This window comes from Sabethes cyaneus, chromosome 2 (genome assembly GCF_943734655.1).
Source record: "Sabethes cyaneus chromosome 2, idSabCyanKW18_F2, whole genome shotgun sequence".
Lineage (NCBI taxonomy): Eukaryota > Metazoa > Arthropoda > Insecta > Diptera > Culicidae > Sabethes > Sabethes cyaneus.
Genome location: NC_071354.1, coordinates 240,223,206 through 240,243,691, shown reverse-complemented (window position 1 = coordinate 240,243,691; position 20,486 = coordinate 240,223,206). Strand labels below are relative to the sequence as shown.

Below are 20,486 nucleotides of genomic sequence, written 5' to 3'. Positions count from 1 at the left end.
GCATCACATCTTTATTGATTTCAAAGCAGCGTACGATATAGTTGATTGAGACCAGCTATAGCACAGCACGAACACGGTTTTCCCGATAAACTGACGCGACTGATCAGAGATTGGTAAGACTTCGAGACGTGGCGAGGATTAAAACAAGGTGACGGCTTATCCTGCATGTTGGCCGGGCAGTATGGTGTCCACAGCAATTGTCGTGGAGCTTGCGCATCGAAAGAATACAGAGAAGATTTATCCGAATAGCTTTACATTGTAGACCATTATAGTCAGATGAATTAACAAAATAAATAAAAAATAAAAATAAATAAATATATGTAGGCTTATTTATTACATTTGGTTTAAAAGGATCTTCAAAAGTGGTTTGGCTATTTACGTCTTATTTAATTGAAAAATATATGTGATTTTTACTTTATGTGATTTTTGTTATGTGTTCATTAATTTATGTGCATCCCAGTTTACGTCCAATGTAAGATTCATTTTTTCGGTCTGTAAAAAGCCCGCTTCAGATTCCAATAGATGGCAGCATCAACTATGTTGGTCCCGCGAACGAAATCCACCGCCACAATATTGGTCGTCGGGCCCAGTTCCTCAAAGTACCACTCAGTCACGAACCGATTGACCGAGTCTGCCATCTTCCGTAGTCCTCCGTAGTGGTCCATGACTATACCCACCGGATCTGGTGTCAGCTCGGCCATATCGGTAACCGGTCGGCTCGAATACTCAGGTAGCTTGTGCATCCGAAAAAGATAACTTTTGAGAGCCTCCATACTCCGGACTTCGCCCCATTTATGTTCGGTCGCTGGCCACAGCAAGTGCGGATAAGTTCTCAGTCCGTACTCATGATCATAGCATACGATGACGGTTTTATTCCGAGCCCAAATTTTCTCCAGCGATTGACCCCAACCGTAGATCGAATCAGCCATCACTTCGGCTAGGGAATCGTTCAACAGGTTTATCAACTTGTCGTGAATCGTGTAGTCCTTCCCAAATCCAACCGGAAATTCCTGCACATCCAGCACGATAATCTCCTTCGTTTCCATTGCGTAATCCCGAACCTGACGCAGAATGGGCATCAAAGGATGACATTTTGCAATTCCATGATTCGCCCAAAATTGATTCGAGGGATCCGATTGGTAGTAACCGACCCGTAGATCGATGTACCGAACTCCCAACAGCAACTGCTGTCGAATATCATCATCCTGAGTGAACGTGTACTTGGTGGGGACATCATCCATAGGTTGGTAGATGAAATTCTTTATGTAAGCGGCCGAATCGTGTGTTCCCGGCAGGAACAGGTCCCGCATTCGAAACTGTCCAAGATGCGATCGGAGATCGTTCATCCACGTCGGGTACAGCTTCATGCAGTACTCCGAACGGATGGAACCGTGTTCGCTAATGAAGTATGCATAATAGCCGTAGCAGGAGGTGGTGATGTTGACCCTCAGATCCATCCGATCTCGATTGAAAAATATACCTGTAAGAAGCGAATTAGCAAAAGAAGTGAATCAATCGTTGAGAAAAAAACCGGCTTCGGCCTATCCCAATCCCAATCCCTATGCCAATATAAGATTTCTATATCAAAATTCTACCGTTTTTCCTTGATTTAATTTTTTCTCAATATTTTCAATGGCTTTCATTGCAATAACATTTATATTGTGTTAGTTCCGTTTATTACCTCTGTATTTATGTTAGCCCCATGATTCGCCGGTATTGTGTAACCCAAGCAACAAATCCAATGCTGCTTGGTTTTATTAAATTTCATAAAGATTTTATTGCAGAATAACGATTATCTAAAGCTTTATAGTAGACATACCCATTGCCAAGAAGAACGAGTCATATTTAATCCTTATAGCTGACTATTTAACTAGAATAAAACGATCCGTAAGCCCGCATCACTCATCTTATTTCAGTTGCTCATATTACCACAAGAAGGCTAGATGGCTATGTAACATCTCTTTTCGAAAACAGTTCTGAGTATTCCCTAGAGAACGCGTACCAATACATGGGCGTATCAATACAAAACTGTCCTTATGGCGGCTGCTTGTCAAACTGCAATAAAACTTGAAAGCTACGATGTTTATATGCACACACAGGAGAACAACTCATAGTTTTTTAATGCTTTTGGAATGGTAATACCCAATCAAACAAATTTATCGCAGTTGGTATGAAGCGTTGCTAGATTTATCATATGTTAGGCCATATTGATAATTAAAAACTCGATTTAATCCACCTATTGGTGAAAGGAACCTTTGTTATACCATCTCACTTGTCATTTGAGTTCGCCTTCGGAGCTCAACTTTTTGATAAAACTATGATAATTATCATCAATACATATGCATGTCTATGTAATATACTGATAAATTTGTATAATATTCCAAAGCAATCAAAAAATTTCTTCCTTTTATTTGTATAATTTGTTATTTTGAGTTAATAGCGGGGTGACATTCTGGGGTTTGGTTTAAGTGAGCAACTGTCCGTTTTCCTGGATGTATTCGGAAAGTTCCTAGAATGTGTCCAGCTGTGGCCAATGTAACCCTGGAAACTTTATATGTCGACAAATGAGCTACTTTTGCAATTTTGAGTACTTAAAAATGTCATATGTTGTACTTTAGCTGAATTCAGAAACTGATCCCCGATCCGGAACATTCCCGGACGTGTTGTTCCGGACATATCTTCGGAACCGTACATCCGATCTAAATTCTGTTCAATAGAATTCTTCTAGGCCACAAAACTCTGGATGGTAAATGGTTGAATAATGCGCTCCAGAACTACCACGAAGTTCCACATCCTCTTATTTAGCAACCCCTATCTCTACCTCCTCATGGTACCATCCGGGATACGTTCCTTAGTGGAAACCGGGCAACCGGCGGAAACTAGGGTCGTATGCGGACAGAGATGGTGGCACTCATGCGAAGGCTGAGTGTAAACTCTCCGCCTGCAAATGACGGATCTCGGTCGAAGCATGTTCGATGAACCTGAAAATACTGAGAACCTGAACCTTTGGACCCTCTGCCAAAGCCCCTAAAGGAGGATGGTTGAATAGCTGTTATCCATGGCTAAAAGTAAAACGTGAATGGATAAACCCCTAATCCAAGGTGTCATGCGACCCGTGCCGAGGGATGAGTGGTGGGGGGGTTCTATAAATACTCAGCCTCAAACGGAGCCTGTGGAGTACCAGAGCGCCCTCCACAGTAATCAGCCCTTACCGCATCATGAGGAGCTCTGATGCGGCGGATTCTTCTTTCCCCTCAACTCGTGGGATTTTATATGAACAATCAAAATCAAAAAAACTTTATTTCAGTGAGCGCGGACGGATTGGATAATCTGTTCGCAAGAGGTGGTATCCAGCGATCTCCGCCGATCGATACGAGCAGAAGCGCAAGCGTAAGCGGAAAGGGAAGCGGCATACCTGTCGCTCCAACTGCATCTACGCCGGACGCAGCGATGAATGGCCCGTCGCTAAAAAAAGCAGTGGAAGGAAAGAGAGACGTGCTACCAAGAGTGGTAGCGGCGTCTCATCAGCTCGATGCCATTATCGAGTTCGTGGCAGGCCGCAGCACCCTAGCGAAGGACCTGAAACAAAGTCTGCTCATGCATCGGGGCACCATGCGTGCTGCGACGAAGGAACACGGCGAACTCGAAGCGCGAGTAAAAGTGGTAGAGAAGGCGTTTGTATCGAGGTCTGTACAAACGGATGCCTGCCTGTCAACGACTGACCACACCGTAGCCCTTGCGACTACGGAGCAGTCCAGTGACAACAAGATATCCACTAAACGTGCAAGGCAGTCCCCAGGGAAACAAACCCCCACGGGCCCGAAGAAGCGCTTGATCGCTAAGGATCGTAAGCAAACTGTGAAACCCACCGAGGGTAATAAGACGCAGTTAGCGCCCGACAATCAGTGGGAAACAGTGAAAAAAAAGAAGGCCAGGAAGAAAGGGGAGGATCGAACTCCACCGAAAGTGGTCAGAAAAAAGAGGAGCAAAGGCGATGCCCTTATCCTCAAAACTGAGGAGCTGAGTTATGCAGAAGTTTTGAAGGCCATGAGAGGGGATGAGCAGCTGAAGGGAGTATCCGCCGCTCCCGCACCGGCGACATGATCCTTGAGCTCAAAAAGGATGCCACTGAGAAGGGTTCTGCCTACAAAGTGCTGGCAGAAAAGGTCCTTGGTGATGGCATACAGATCCGCGCACTGACGCCTGAGATGACTCTCCAGCTTAAAAACCTGGACGAGATCACTGAAGCGGTCGAACTGACACGAGCTCTCAAGGAGCAATGTAACCTGGTGGTGACTACCGAAGCAGTTCGTCTGCGCAAGGGACCGGCGGGAACCCAGGTAGCTACAATAAGACTTTCACTGGTAGACGGGAATACACCCCTGAAGGCGGCCAAGCTGAAGGTGGGATGGTCCGTATGCCCATGTTGTTGTGTCCTATTTTAGTGTGTTCCAGCATCCGGAGGCTTGCTTCCGGTGCTTTGAGCGAGGGCACAAGTCCTGGAGCTGTAAGGGGCCTGACAGAAGCCACCTGTGTAGAAGATGTGGCGGTGCGGGCCAAATAGCGAGGGACGGTTCTGCGCCGCCCAAGTGCCTGATATGTACAGGCCAACGGGACGCTAATCACACAACAGGAGGCCCAAAGTGCCCGGCAGGCGCGCCGGCGACTAAAACACGGGCGTAGTCCAGGTAACGCAACTAAACTTGAACCACTGCCATGCGGCCCAGCAGCTGTTATACCAAGCAGTTACTGAGTCGTTGACGGACATTGCCATCATCTCGGACCCATACCGCATCCCTGCCGGAAACGGTAACTGGGTCTCGGATAGGTCCGGGATGGCGGCTATATGGACGACAAGCAGGTTCCCGGTTCAAGAGGTTGTGTCAAATGCAGACGAGGGATTTCCGGTTGCCAAAGTGGGTGGAGTGTTCTACTGCAGCTATTATGCCCTGCCGAGTTGGTCGATCGAGCAGTTTACGCGGATGGTAGACCGAGTATCAGTTGCGCTGACTGGTCTAAGGCCGGTGGTTGTGGCGGGCGACTTTAACGCTTGGACGGTTGAGTGGGGAAGTCGTCGCACGAACCATAGGGGTTGGATTCTGCTTGAGGCTCTGGCAAAGCTCAACGTAGATCTGGTCAACGTCGGCACCACAAGTACCTTCAGTAGGAATGGTGCAGAGTCTATTATCGACGTGACATTCGGCAGTCCTGGTCTGATAGGAGACCATGTGGAAGACATCATACTTCGATCCTGAAGTATTTGTGAAAGCGATCCGAAGAGAGTGCGGTGATCGCGGTATGCCCGATCCGAACGCTGATCATTTGGTTGAGGAGCTGTCGCGAGCGTGTGACGCCACCATGCCTAGGAAAAGCCGACCTAGGTATGGTAGGTCACCGGTTTACTGGTGGACAGAAGAAATTGCGGAACTCCGCGGAGCCTGCTTTCGTGCAAGGAGAATTATGCAAAGAGCTCGTTCGGACGAGGGCAGAGCACAATGTCGAGTAGCACTAGTGAGATAATAGCTAGCAAGCGAGCTTGCTTTGAAAGGTTATGTGCCAGTGCCAATGCGAACCCGTGGGGTGTTGCCTACAGGATCGTAATGGCAAAGGCCAAGGGCGTGATGGCGCCCGCAGAGCGATCGCCAGAGATGCTGGAGCGGATGAGGGTCTCTTTCCGCGCCACGAGCCAAGGCCCTGGCCTCAGGCCGCTGAGTCGTCCCACGGCCGACGTTCCAGTATCTCAGACCATAGCGTAGGATGGTCGGTCTCCGTGCCGAACATCCAAAGTAACGTGGGCGACGGCGTTTTAGAGGTCGGGGAGGAAGTAACGGTTACGAACGAGGAACTCATTGAGATCGCTAAATCCCGCAAGGCACCGGGGCCAGACGATATCCCGAATATGGTAATTAAAGCGGCTATTCTAGAGGCTCCCGAATTATTCGGGGCAGTAATGAGTAGATGCCTGGAAGATGGCCACTTCCCGGACAGATGGAAGCGACAGAACCTGGTTCTATTGCCGAAACCGGGAAAACCTCCGGATGTCCCCTCGTCATATAGGCCGATTTGTCTGCTCGATACTGCCGACAAGGTACTGGAGAGGGTTATCCTTAACAGACTCGTACAGTACACGGAGGATACAAACGGTCTGTCAAGGAACCAATTCGGCTTCCGAAAAGGCAAATCTACGGTAGATGCCATCTTGTCTGTCACTAAGACAGCCGAGGTGGCAATCCAGCCCAAGAGGACAGGTATCCGTTATTGCGCAGTTGTCACGCTCGACGTGTGAAATGCGTTTAATAGCGCTAGCTGAGACTCCATAGCCAACTCGCTTCTGAACGTCCAGGTGCCGGTGTCGCTGTACAGGATCCTGGAAAATTATTTCCAGAATCGTGTGCTATGCTGCAACACGGAGGAGGGTCAGAAATGCGTTCCAATCACCGCAGGGGTTCCGCAAGGTTCTATACTGGGCCCGGTGTTGTGGAACGTCATGTATGACGAGGTGTTGAAGCTAAAGTTCCCGGGGTAGGGGTGGTGATTGTCGGCTTTGCGGACGATATCACCTTGGAAGTCTACGGTGAATCTATCAGAGAGGTTGAGTAAGCATTGTTGAAGATTGGATGCGATCCAGGAAACTGGACCTAGCGCATCATAAAACGGAGGTTATCGTGGTGAACAACCGCAAGTCGGTGCAGCAAGCAAATATCAGCGTCGGGGACTGCCCTATTTCGTCAACGCGGTCCTTAAAACTCCTTGGAGTAATGGTCGACGACAAGCTCAAGTTCGGGAGCCATGTCGACTATGCCTGCAAGAAGGCTTCCACAGCTATTTCGGCATTGTCTCGTATGATGTCTAATAGCTCTGCGGTATATGGCAGCAAGCGAAGGCTATTAGCCAACGTGGTCCAGTCCATACTCAGGTATGGCGGGCCGGTGTGGTCATCGGCGTTAGGTACCAAAAGCTATCTAGCCAAGCTGGAAAGCACCTATCGTCTCATGTGCTTAAGGGTGGCGAGTGCGTATCGCACAGTTTCACATGACGCAATCTTCAACCAACGTGGTACTAGAGGCATACGAAGTACCACAAGATCGGCCTCGATGATCACATGGCAGCGGGCATGGTCTAATTCCACAAAAGACCGGTGGACACACCGACTTATCCCGAAACTATGCGGGTGGGTCAACAGGAGTCACGGCGAAGTTAACTTCCACCTGACACAAATTCTGTCAGGGCATGGTTGTTTTAGACAGTATCTGCACATGTTTGGGCAGGCGGAGTCCCCCGCGTGTCCCGAATGCGTGGACGTTGAGGAAACTGCAGAACATGCTTTCTTCATATGCCCTCGCTTCGCGGGCGTGAGAAGCAGCATGATGGCAGTGAGCGGACAGGACACTACGCCGGATAACTTAGTCCAAAGGATGTGTTCTAGCTCGGACGTCTGGGGAGCGGTCAATGCGGCTGCTACCCAGATCGTACTTGTGCTACAAAACCGCTGGAAAGCCGATCAACGGCGAATAAACAGCCTAACTACCATAGTCCAGTAGTTATCTAAGAGTGTGCGTTAAGCACAATAGCCCCTCCCTGAAGTAATACCGATAAGGTGGTGCCAGGGAGGATTGAGACTGGAGACTCGAGTAGGGTTTTAGTGGGTCTGGATCCTCACGCTCCAGTGGGGGGGTCGGGATACCAAACCCCACTCCCTGAGTTGTCTTCTCAGGTGTCTGATAGCAGATTTCCCTACTCGTTAAACAAAAAAAAAAATACCCCACCGATCGCCCAGAAACAAACCGTGCCGATTGCCATACACACCACTCCCGTGATCGTGACCATTCGTGGCCCTATACACCACCGAGGTGTGACACCTGACGGTTGTCGGAGTCCGAAGGCCAACTTCCGGCCGACTCACCACGTTGCGTCCATCACCGTAGCCAACCCGACTCACCCGCAGGCGTTTTGAGGAACCGCTGAAATCAACAGCCGCCGGCTCTGAACGTACGCCGTAGGAGAAAACAAAAAAAAAACACGAGAGCAACATGCAGTAAGCTACCCCCACAAAACTAACCCTTAGAATAAGAAACCTATGTAAAACCAGGGCATCTATACGAAACTAAACAGTATTTCTCATAATCAATGTGTTCTTGAAGGTGTAAGTCCTCGAATATGCTCATTTCCCCAAATCGGTTCGCGAGTTAGCCCCCGGTAGGTTGGTGTAGGACGCCTAGAAACGCCTGCCCTTGTTTAGTCGGCCGTACGATCCACCCGATGTTAAGTTGGTCAGCTTTTGTCTGTAAGTTTTAGTCAATCGTTTGAGGGACCTGCCCTGAGATATCCTAGCCGGACCGGGATTGATTTACGAAACACTCCCCTTCACGGCAAGATCCTACTTGCCTGGCGCTTAAGTGAATGTTATGATTGCTCCCTGCCCCAAAACCAATCCCGCCCCGTTACACACTGTCAGCAGGATCTCATCGTTGGGTCAACGACCGTCGTCCAACGCTCTAATCGTCTCTTTCACGCTTCGTATTATCCGTTCCCAAATGCCCCCCATGTGCGGTGCAGAGGGAAGGTTAAACGACCATTTTATCCGCGCGTCCGTGAATGTCTCACAGCACTCATTGTTAATCATCTTTATCTGCTTCTGCAATTGCCTATTGGCACCCACGAAATTGGTGCCATCGTCCGAGAAAATCTCAACCGGAGAACCCCATTTGCAAACGAATCTTTGTATCGCCATGATACATAAGCCGATGGTCAAGCTATACGCCCTGTTTGTGTTTTCAGAAAGTTTCGAATGTAGGGTATGTTGCTACATCGTCGTAATTGCCTATTCCCGTCCTATCCAACACAAATTATTAAAACTATCTGCATTTTTATGACACACAATGCAAAACTAGTTATTCCCTAATAATTTACTTTGTTGTCTATCATACGCAATCAATCAAAGTGAGCTGAGATCTATTCAAATGCTTTTTATCATTCAAGAAGTCCTACCAGTCAAATTTCCTACGTTTTTTCGTGCGACGAAGAAGACAATGTCGACTAATCGTTTTAATTTCCGTCATTCATAAATGAAAATAACTCACGCAAGGCATTGTCGTTATTCTACAACTACAAGGAAAACTAGCCTGGCCTGCTGAAATTTTGTAGAATAACATTTGTCATGCCATCCTACACAAATACATGCGCGTTAGCTTCGTAAACATTGTTATGATTTTTAATTCGGACGATGAAAAATTTTGATGGACGGATTTTAGAACGGTACGACGAATTTTAGCAACAAAGTCAGTTGCGTAATTTCAATAATATGCTTTAATAGTCGCTTTTCAGTGATTTCAAAGTTCACGTTCTAGTCAAATCAGCACAAAAACTTTTGGAGTATTCATTAAATCCATCCAACAAATGATGAAAATTAGAATGGCTTTACTTATTACGACGGGAATTAGAAAAAAAACCCTATATTGCATATCATTAAACGATCAACTGCAGCAGCCGGAATTTGGTGTTACCAAAGGTTTTACAAAAAATACACTGACAACCAGCACAACTGTTAGGTATGTACTGGAAATTGACAAATCATCATTTCCACATGTTTCCCACGGTTGTTTGGAAATAAATTTTAAAATTTTTAACTAATGGTTAAGCCAATTTTCAAAAAACAGACGCTCTGTGAAAATGCAGAAGTCAATTCAACCGTTCTGTTAATTGCTAAACTTCTTAAAACAGTGCTTGAGTACAACCGAAATTTACCATTTATGTCATATACAAAAATACTCGAAAAAGTGATCAATTTCTCCCGAAATAACAGTACCATCTGTATTTTTTTAGTATTATTTTCTAGATTGCCAAAAAAAAAGTTTTTGTTCTACGGCGACTCTTACAAAAGTTTGATGTACGCGAGAAAATTGTAAATTTCCGTTGAAGTTTTCTGGAAAATTGGTGACCTCGATGTTTTAAAATTCTGTTTTAGTGTTTAAGCCATAAATTTCATAAAATTCTGAAACCCTTCGTTCCAGACTGTACGATAATTCTGACAAATCCCAACTTCATTAGTGTCCAGCTTGTAAACACTAAAAAAGTGCATGTATTATAGTTGAAAAGAACCTTACCTAGGAGCAAAATATGGTTGATAGCGAAAGTTCTTTTTATTATTCTGTTGTATTTTAACAGAACAATTCGTTTTCGGCTAAACAATGATTAATAGTTCAATTTGAAAATGATTCAGATAGGATAAAAAAGGACAAAAAAATTAAATAAAAAGTTCAACAAAAATACCATTGAAAAATAATTTACAAAACTACCTGAAAGTTGAAACACAAAAATCTCTAGTTTTGGTTCTGATTCTGGTTTTTACAGGATTAGTATTAAAGGTTTACCCATGGAATCCTTTTTAGTTTATTTATAGAAATTGATATTATTCTTGTTCGATCTTTTTCCATTCTGGTCCCTTTCTTACCCGTCTTGGTCCATCCATTCGTGTGTGTCGGCTTATAAGCGAACAGCACCTTCTTCTTTCGTTGGCCGTACTCGTCGCGAGCGTCATACTCCCATTCTATATCCGTCTGCGTGGTTGCCATCAACCGTTTTTCCGTTGTTTTGTTGACGACGTCACCCAGTTTGTCCCATTGCACAGTGGTGCCGAACCGAAAAAGTGCGATCATTAGCATTTACATAAAAATCGGGTGATTCTTTATAGTAGGTGCCTCTGAAGAAGTTTATTAATTATTTATGGCGCATCTTTTTGCATCTGTATGACCGGGAATGAACGGGAATGGGGTGATACAAACTTAGGTGTTTTGAAACGCGTCAAAAAATTTGTTGCGAAGAACTAGTTGGACACACTAAAATGAGCAACTTTGTTGAATATTGCAATTATCTATCACTTACTAGTCACGACATACAATGGTTCGTTTAAAAAGAGCACTTAAAAATCAATTCTGCTCAATAACCTTGCAGACGAATGTTTTGGTGCTCTCAAATGTTCTACAAACTTTTTCAGTATATTCAGATACACATTTCCTCTAAAAACTGTTTGTCGCTTGGATGCATATTTAATTAGTTATAAACTATTTAAAAAAAAAGAAATTGCGCCACTCAAAAAAAAAATATTTTTTTTTCATTTTCGAGCAACTTTGGGCAAACTTAAGCATCTTTCACAGGAAAACACTATATTTGATCTACAAAAAAGCAAAAACTTCCACCAACAGCACCCCGCAGGAATCGCGGAAATCAATCAATTGAAAAGTGTATTAATTTTTGATACAATTCTTTACAGCTCGCAGAGGGAAAGAGATAGCATGTTACCGTATTTAGCAAAGTTGCTTATTTTAGTGTCTTCTTACAACTTTCCTGACGACACTATACCGGCTCGGACGCATCCGACGCATTTCATCGCCCTAATGTGGATGAGTCGAACGAAACCATCAAAATCAAATTGGATTAAAAAATTTGAATAGAGCGAATTTTTTTTAAATAGGTAATTCATAACTCATTAAATATATATATCCGCTAGGACAAATAGTCTTTAAAGAAAATGTGTATTTTAATGTACTAAATAACTTTGTAGAACATTTGAAAGCACAAAGTTATCGAGCAGAATTGATTTTTAAATGCTCTTTTCAAACGAACCATTATATTTCACCAGTAAGCGATAGATAGTTACTGTATCCAGCAAAGATGCTCATTTTAGTGACCTTTAAAAGTTTCCTAGAAAAAAGAATTCATTGCATTTAAAAAAATCAAATACAAATATCACCCGAACAGGTGAATTCACGGTCATACTAATAGTGCAAAAATGCAAATGATCACGTTTTTTCGATTCGGCGCCAATGTGCGCCGGTAACTTTACCTGTCGTGTGATTATTTCTCTATTGAACATGAGCTTGTGCGGAACGAAGGATATGAAAGACATGTCAGGGGGGACGGGCATAATAATGGGGAGAGGGTTCAAAAGCTGCTGCAATAGATGTCCTAATGATCGTTTCTTGTGTTTTAGTTTCCGCTGGAAGCCGCTGATGGGGAAATCTTTCGTCAACACAATGAATCCGTTCGGGTCGTCAAAATTTCGCCAAGTCAGCTCTAGCGTTTGATAGCGCGCGTTGACCGTGAAATAAAGGTTGGAGATAGAGCGATCGTACACACGGTCACCTAGGTGCGAGCAATCACTCATAAATTGAATCCTCCGAAGCTCTCCGTCGAAAAAAAACTCACCAAGGATCCGCTGTGCTTGGCCCAATTGAATAATTACCAGCAAGAGCAGCAGTCCTGAAGCAGTAGCAGCTAATCGCAGCCGTTCACTAATTTTTGCGTTCATTGTTTAATCACTAGTTTGCCTTGACGCAAACTTTAGAAGGAACACACAAAAAACTATCGTCTTTATCTCGACATCGCAGCGCAGCGGAAACGAATTTACCCGTAAAACTATACAAATGAAAAACCTATCAATTGCACACCCATCCGTTTGATCACCTACTAATTGGTGCGCTCTCAGCTGGCTGAATCTCTAACACCCGTACCGTTCCGGGTGGGACACTCGACTGCAAAACTTTTTCCGTTCGTTAAGTACGTTAAATAAGCGACGCGGTCGGCGGTTGAGTTGATAACATTCGCTCGCGGCCTGAAAATACAAGTTGTGATCATGTTTGTTCCAAATTCTCAGCTGATATTTTTTTTACAGACACTTTGCCTGATTTGGCATTCGCCTCTGTCGAGCTGATATTAGTTTTTGCGTTCTATTGACTTGTAAAAACGGATCAGAGTATCAGACTCTTTTCTCCTCTAGCTCATTTCCTCATTAGATTTTTTTAAATTCCTCAGATTTTTCACCTTTAGACTTTTTTTTTCTCCGGATTCCTTTTCTACTATAGATTCCTTTATTTAAATTCTGCCCTATAGATTCTTTAGTTTCTGTAGACTTCAGGAGTTTCTCGATTGGACATTGTTCATCTTTAGCTCTTTTTGATATTTTTTCCAGCAAACTTTTCTCTTTCAATCGGTTTTCATCTTTAGACATTTTTTTTTTTCATTTTTGGATGATGTTCTTCTCTAAACTCCTTTCTACCAGTTAGATTTTTTCTTTTTTAGAGTGTTTTCTATTTTTTTTCTTTTAACTTCGTTCAGTTCAATTCAGTTCCGCTAGCCTACGGCTAATCTCTCGGGCGCTTTAGTTGTACCATCGGCCATTGTCTTACAGATCTCGCTGTTTATTCTCCGCTGCGAACAGCTACAACCTTGCTTTAGGTTTTTCAGAAACACACGGTTTTCCCCATCTCGCTTCGCTTATCGTCGGTCTCGTCATCGCGTTCACCGGGGATTTTTGCGTTATCGTCGGTCGGAAATTCTGCGTGTTACACAAGTAAAATAAGGACTGTGCGTAAGCTTAGCTGCTTATGTGCGGTATTTCAACTTACCTCGTGTAGCGGGGTAAGTTGAAATACTGAACTGGCATGCGTTAAATATTTAAATTTTGCTTCTATATTTGCGTAATATGTTCCACAAGCCTGCAAATCTTCAGAATTGTTAAGTAACTGGGTCATATTTTTGTACGTGGAAGGTTGAGAGCCTGATACACTAAAGTGAGCATTGAGTTCTAGAGATGAAAATGAAGAAGATTGTCAAAATAGAGCGTGTGTATTAAATATATACAAAAAATGTATATAACGTTAGTTTTGGACCTCTATTCAATCACACAGACAAATTTTAAGTGAAATAATTGATTCAAAAAACTTTATAAAAAGTTTTACAAACTGGCGTCCGCCCCGGTTCACGGTGGTCCGGATTCGAAAAACTGTGGACATTAGCAATTGGGTAAAAAATGCTCCTGGTTAGTGTTTTTGTCGTTTTTATTGCTTTTTTGATCCCTAAAATTAAAAAACACCGGCCCATATAGACAACAAAAAAAAAAAAAAAAAAAAAAAAAGGTAAAAGTGCCATGCGGGTAAAAGTGTGATTCAATGCTTTATCGGTGCAAATTCCGAGTAAATTGACTAGATTGGCATGGATGCGTGACTACTTTGCCAGCTTAAATCTAACGTAAACTTTGGTTGCTCACGAAGCATAGTTGCTGAGTTATGTACAAATGTTATTTTAGGGCGGTTTTGATGTAATTTTTCGTTATACGGCAAATATGATATCAACAGGAGGATATTACTTATTGAATATTTGTAGCAGCGTTTTACATCACTCATATATCTGTTTTGAAAATAGGGTGAATAGAATTTACTTAATATATGTCGCTTTTCCGTAATTTAATGTAACTCCGTCAAGCACCTAGCGGGGTAAAAGTGCGATTCAAGGACGGGGCAAAAGTGCGATTTATGGACGAGGCAAAATGTATAGCTAATTATATACAACTTTAGGCACTATATTACAGATACTAGAAATGAAAGATCTGCAGGAAACTGTGTGCTCTACAGATGTTGGCCGAAGGAAAACAATGTTTTTCCGGTGATGAAACAAAAAACAAACGTTTGGAAAAGTTTCGATCTAACAGAGGCTGCAATACACCAGCGCAAAATAGGAAATTTGATCTTCGCACTTTTGCCCCGCGGTATTCGTACTTTTGCCCTGCTAGTGGGGTAAAAGTGCGAATCGGCACTTGATCAGAAGAAAGAAAAATTTATTTTGCAAAACACTATTACAAGACATTGACATTGAAGACATTGAGTTACTGCATCACTATAAAATATATTATGTTGTTGTCCTTCTTTATATCTCACGAAAATTGATGACAACTTCAAACATCGCACTTATGCCCCGCCCTACTCTACATAGTAGAATTAAATTGGATAAGTTTTCTTCTTTTTTAATTCTAGGTTTCGTATTCTACTAAGACGCTCCAAAAACTTCAGCTTTTTTTATATTTTTGTCCTTTTTTGGCGTTTTGTTTTTGCTTTTTTTGCCGTTGCTTCGATTTTTTGTTGTCTTTTCATCACTTTTTTCCTATTTTTTTGTCGTCCAGTTTACTGTCACGCGTAGTCATTAGGAAATCATTTTTACGTTCACTTTCTTTATAAATAATAACTTTATCAATATTTTGTTGTGTAGTTAAGCTGTTAGTTTGGGGCGAACCAACCAACGCACAGAGGTTGGTCAAAATTATTTCTACACATCTTCAAGCTTGAATGGCTGTAAAAAACCATAAAAGTATACAAATATGACTTTAGATGATTTAATGTTGGGTTTTATCCACCTAAAAGTGATATTCTGACCTTTTAAATCGTGTTTTACCTAATAAACATCATATAATGCTGAAATTCAATATTCTGTTTATTTGGAAGCATAAATCTTCGATAAAGCTGATCTTTGAGAAAGCCGATGAATTTCAATGCAAAGCCTTGGATTTAAACGTCTTTAAGACTTGCCTCTTCTGTATTGACAGATTTCGCAGCCAGCTGTTAAAGTACAAGACAATTACGTGGCTAGTATAACGACCCTACTGACTCTAGCAGCACCACCCAGCTGAAACTCGAACATACATTGACTGCTTTATTAGTCCGGCATCGTATTTTGAAGCCTACTGGATGTCCGAGCTTTCATTCGTAATAAATAACACCGTTTCCTAGTTATTTAAGACTAAATGAAAAAAGAAAAGTTAGCGATTAATAATATGAGGAGAGATAAGATTTATATCCTTTCTCTAGGTGGCCCTAATGGACAAAGAAGTATCTATCCTCTATTAATATTGCAATTTCTCACATTATCGGTTTTATAAGATGGGAAGGCCCCCGGCAGAGTTGAATAATTAGATAAATACTATGGAAACTTACATTGCCATCTAGGTGCCTAATATATCAGTTTCAACACTCGTCGTTTAACTCATTTGCTCAATTCTGTAAATTATTTTTGAAGAGACTGTAATCTCCCGGAATCGCTATTTCAGGCAGAAAATGCAATGTTTCCACTGATCCATTTGGTGTTATTCATTCTTGGAAAAAACGATCTTGGATACGAGGTGCTACGAGGGCAAGTTGACCATTTCGATGTGATGTTTTGTGTAAAAGAATAGTGTATTTTTCTTTTAAGATCTCAAATTTTCTATCCAACGACACAGGTGTATTCCAGCAACTGCAAACAACTGTTTAAAAACTATTTTGTTGGATGTTTGGGTGGATTCTGTTCAGTAAAAAGACAAAGAAAAATAAATAATACGAAAAAATGCAAAAACCCAACATAACTAAAAAGTAGATGAATCGCGAGTTCGCAAATTTTCGCAAAATGTATTTCCATGGACAGTTAGTCTGAGCCTTACTCTATCAGATGACATCGAATTTCCAGCCCGGACGGACCCGGAAGATAAACAAAAACTATTTTGAAATAAATTTTTTTTTATCATAATAGTAAATTCCTTTGGCGTTCCTTTAAACTATGTTTAAGCCATAAAAATACTTTATTCAAGACTAAAACATGACACATATTTTCTAATTGAAGAATCATTTTGATTTACGTTGATAGTTAACTCCAACTTCAAGAAAAATGGAAATAAATTTTGGAAATTTTTATAAGGAATTTCATCGCTCCAAAAACATCAATATCTCGACAGCTGGTGCAATCCGAAATCAAAACGAAAGAATTCAAAATAGCTGCCAACTAATGCACCAGATATCTAGGAACACAGATACGTACATGATGAATAAAGAAGCGTTTCGATATTTCTCTTTTTGACCAGCTTTTTGAACCAAATACTCCTCTGTGTAACGGTGCAAAGCCCCATCAAATCTATACCTATAAAGAAGGATTTCTGTCTGTCTGTCTGTCTGTCTGTCTGTCTGTCTGTCTGTCTGTCTATTTTGTGTTCCTTATAGAATCAAAAACTACTGAACCAATCGGCGTGAAAATTTGCATGTAGAGGTTTTTAGGGCCAGGAAAGGTTTTAGTGATGGTTAGAGACCCCTCCCCCCACTAAGAGGGGGGGGCTCCCATACAAATGAAACACAAATTTCTGCATAATTCGAGAACTAATTAAGCAAATAGAACCAAATTTGGCATGTGGGTGTTTTCGGTGACAAGAATTTATTCTAGGGTAATTTGAGACCCCTCCCCTCTTTATAAGGGGAATTATAACTCCTCTCTCCTTTAAGAGGGGGGGTTTCCATACCAATTTCCTCATAACTCGAGAACTAATCAAGCAAATGGAACCAAATTTGGCATGTGAAGGTTTTCGAGGGCAAGAAAATTTTCTATGTTGAATTAGGACCCCTCCTCACTTTAAGAGGGGGGGCTCCTGTACAAATGAAATACCAATTTCCTCATAACTCGAGAACTAATCAAGCAAATGGAACCAAATTTGGCATGTGTGTGTTTTTGAAGACAAAATTTTTTTCTATGATGAATTGGGACCCCTCCCCACTTTAAGAGGGGGGGGGGGCTCCTATACAAACGAAATACAAATTTCCTTATAACTCGAGAGCTAATCCAGCAAATGGAACCAAATTTGGCATGTAGGTGTTTTTGGAGGCAAGAATGTTTTCTATGATGAATAAGAACCTCTCCCCACTTTAGGAGGGGGGGCTCCTATACAAATGAAATACAAATTTCCTCATAACTCGAGAACTAATCAAGCAAATAGAACCAAATTTGGCATGTGGGTGTTTTCGGTGACAAGAATTTATTCTATGGTAAATTGAGACCCCTCCCTCTTTATAAGAGGAATTGTAACTCCTCTCTCCTTTAAGAGGGGGGGCTGCCATACAAATTTCCTCATAACTCGAGAACTAATCAAGCAAATGGAACCAACTTTGGCATGTGAAGGTTTTCGAGGGCAAGAAAATTTTCTACGGTGAATTAGGACCCCTCCCCACTCTAAGAGGGGGGGCTCCTGTACAAATGAAATACAAATTTCCTCCTAACTCGAGAACTAATCAAGCAAATAGAACAACATTTGGCATGTGGGTGTTTTTTTTGGTGACAAGAATTTATTCTATGGTGAATTGAGACCCCTCCCCTCTTTATAAGAGGAATTATAACTCCTCTCCCCTTTAAGAGGGGGGACTTCCATACAAATTTCCTCATAACTCGAGAACTAATCAAGCAAATGCAACCAAATTTGGCATGTGAAGGTTTTCGAGAGCAAGCAAATTTTCTATGGTGAATTAGGACCCCTCCCCACTTTAAGAGGAGGGGCTCCTGTACAAATGAAATACCAATTTCCTCATAACTCGAGAACTAATCAAGCGAATTGAACCAAATTTGGCATGTGTGTGTTTTTGGAGACAATTTTTTTTTTCAATGATGAATTGGGACCCCTCCCCACTTTAGGAGGGGGGGTCCTGTACAAACGAGATACAAATTTCCTCATAACTCGAGAACTAATCCAGCAAATGGAACCAAATTTGGCATGTAGGTGTTTTTGGAGACAAGAATTTTTTCTGTGGTGAATTAGGACCTCTTCCCACATTAGGAGGGGGGGCTCCAATACAAATGAAATACAAATTTCCCTATAACTCGAGAACTAATCAAGCAAATGGAACCAACTTTGGCATGTGAAGGTTTTCGAGGGCAAGAAAATTTTCTACGGTGAATTAGGACCCCTCCCCACTCTAAGAGGGAGGGCTCCTGTACAAATGAAATACAAATTTCCTTATAATTTGAGTACTAATCAAGCAAATGGAACCAAATTTAGCATGTAGGAGATTTTTGAGTCTTGAATTTATTTTATGATAGTTAGAGACCTCTCACCCCTGTGGTAGGGGGATATGGACTCTCATACAAATAAAACAGAAATTTTGGCGAAACTCAAAAACTAATCCAACTCGAGAAATTCGAGACTCTTCCATAAAACATTAATCAATAACAAGACCACAAAAACTATCTATAGTAACACTAGATCATTCAGGACGAGCCGGTCGCGAGTGTTGCCGGTGACCCGCCGTCGGAAGCGCCGCCCACTGGGGGACTTGCAAAACTCGAGAAGTGATAAAGATCATCCGAGATTCATGATTTATGTACAACACAGGTTAATTTGTGGCAATACGAAGTTTGTCGGGTCAGCTAGTAGTAAATAAATAAATAAATGAGCTGTTAGTCTTAGTTTCATATATGTATCATTTGGATTTTTGTAATTTGTAGATACAAAGATGAGGAGGTTTAAAAAAACATAATTGTTGTCTTTTTACCATCTTCATTCAACATCCTTTCGTTATCGTTTTTAGCATGTTTCTTTGCCTTTTTGAGCCGATTAGAACGTCTTTTTGACGTGTTTTTATTCTTTACATCGCTGTCTGTTTGGCGTTTTTTAATCGTATTATTTTTGTCGCTTCTTTTGGTGGCTTTTTTGGCTCGGTTTTTTTTGTTTTTGGTGTTTTCGACGTCTTTTTTTCGTTTCTTATCGTCAAAAAAGGCGAAACTTTTTTTGTTGTTGTTTTCTTCGACACTATGTTCGCTATTTTTCGTCGTCCACTTTGATATCAACAAAAAAGTTTTTTTTTTATTGTCCTTTCGTCATTTTTCTAGCATCCCATTTCATCGCCATTTTGAGGATTTTAAAACGTCTTTTTGACATTTTGGTCGTTTTTATGTCCTTTACCTTGCTCTTTTAGGGTGTTTTCGAGTTCAAGTTTTCATCGCATTTTGCGTCTCTTCGTTGGTTTTCATTGTCTTCTCGACGCCTCTTCGTCATTTTTTGGCGTTTACGTATACTGTTTTTTTTTATCCTTCTTTCGCCATTTTGAATCATTTAATTGTTTTCTGTTCGCTGTATTCTCTATGTTGTCTCTTCTTCGCATTTTTTACCTATTGGTCATTTTTCTGTCGTATTTTTGTTGTCTTTTCACAATTTTTTACTATCTTTGATCGAATTTTTTCTTCTGTTCGATGATTCTAGACGTCTGTTATTGGTGTTTCTGCCATTTTAGCCGTTTTTGTTAGCGTTTTCTTCTTTTTTCGTCACTTTTCTGCCCTTTTTTCGGCGTCCAGTTTATTGTCAGCATAATTGTTGTCTTTTTATTGTATTTTCGTCGTCTTTCTCTCGTATTGTTCATATTTTTTCGTCATCTTTTTTAGTGTTTTTCGCATTTTTGACGTGTTTTAAACGTTTTTTTGTCATTTTTGTCGTGATTTTTATTCTTTACGTCGCTGTTTTGGCGTCGTATTCGTATTTTTATGTTATTTCGGTCGAGTTTTTGCCGTCTTTTCGTCAATTTTTCACCATCTTTTCATCATTTTTGTCATATTTTCCGTCTCGTTGTTGACTTTCTTTGTACTTTAGTCAGTTTTTCATCGTCGTTTCGTTGTCTTTTCGCCTCTTCATCATCCTTTTGTTCTATGCTGTCGTTTTGTCCTTTTGACCACAAAGGTCTTTTTATTATCTTCTTGTAGTGTGTGCGATGCCTTTTAGCCGTCTTTTTGTAATATTTTTATTGTCTATTTGTTATTTTTCCGTTATATTTTTGTTATCTTCTCATGATTTTTTTTCACCGTTTTTTTGTTGTTGTCTGCTCGTTCTTTTTGACCCCTGTTTTTGGCATTTCGGTCGTTTTTGCTTCGTAGGTCTTTTT

At 41.7% G+C, this 20,486-nt stretch overlaps 1 protein-coding gene across 1 annotated transcript; it reads right to left on the bottom strand.

The window, feature by feature from the left end:
• Window positions 1-438: 438 nt before the first annotated feature.
• LOC128737434 (PI-PLC X domain-containing protein 3-like) lies at window positions 439-12,427 on the bottom strand. The gene is made up of 4 exons (XM_053832069.1): window positions 12,205-12,427; window positions 11,843-12,141; window positions 10,451-10,556; window positions 439-1,480 (listed from the first exon to the last, which is right to left on the bottom strand). The coding sequence occupies exons 1-4, from the start codon at window positions 12,305-12,307 to the stop codon at window positions 480-482; spliced, it is 1,509 nt and encodes a 502-aa protein (XP_053688044.1). The 5' UTR covers window positions 12,308-12,427; the 3' UTR covers window positions 439-479.
• Between the last annotated feature and the right edge of the window lie 8,059 nt (window positions 12,428-20,486).

Bases quoted from the DNA above. Each gene is read 5' to 3' on its own strand.
- LOC128737434 (XM_053832069.1), bottom strand. From the start codon at position 12,307: ATGAACGCAAAAATTAGTGAACGGCTGCGATTAGCTGCTACTGCTTCA. The intron at 10,557-11,842 runs GTAAAGTTACCG...GCAACCACGCAG, and splicing joins GAGAAATAATCACACGACAG to ACGGATATAGAATGGGAGTA. The intron at 1,481-10,450 runs GTAAGAAAGGGA...CGCTTCTTACAG, and splicing joins GAATGGATGGACCAAGACGG to GTATATTTTTCAATCGAGAT.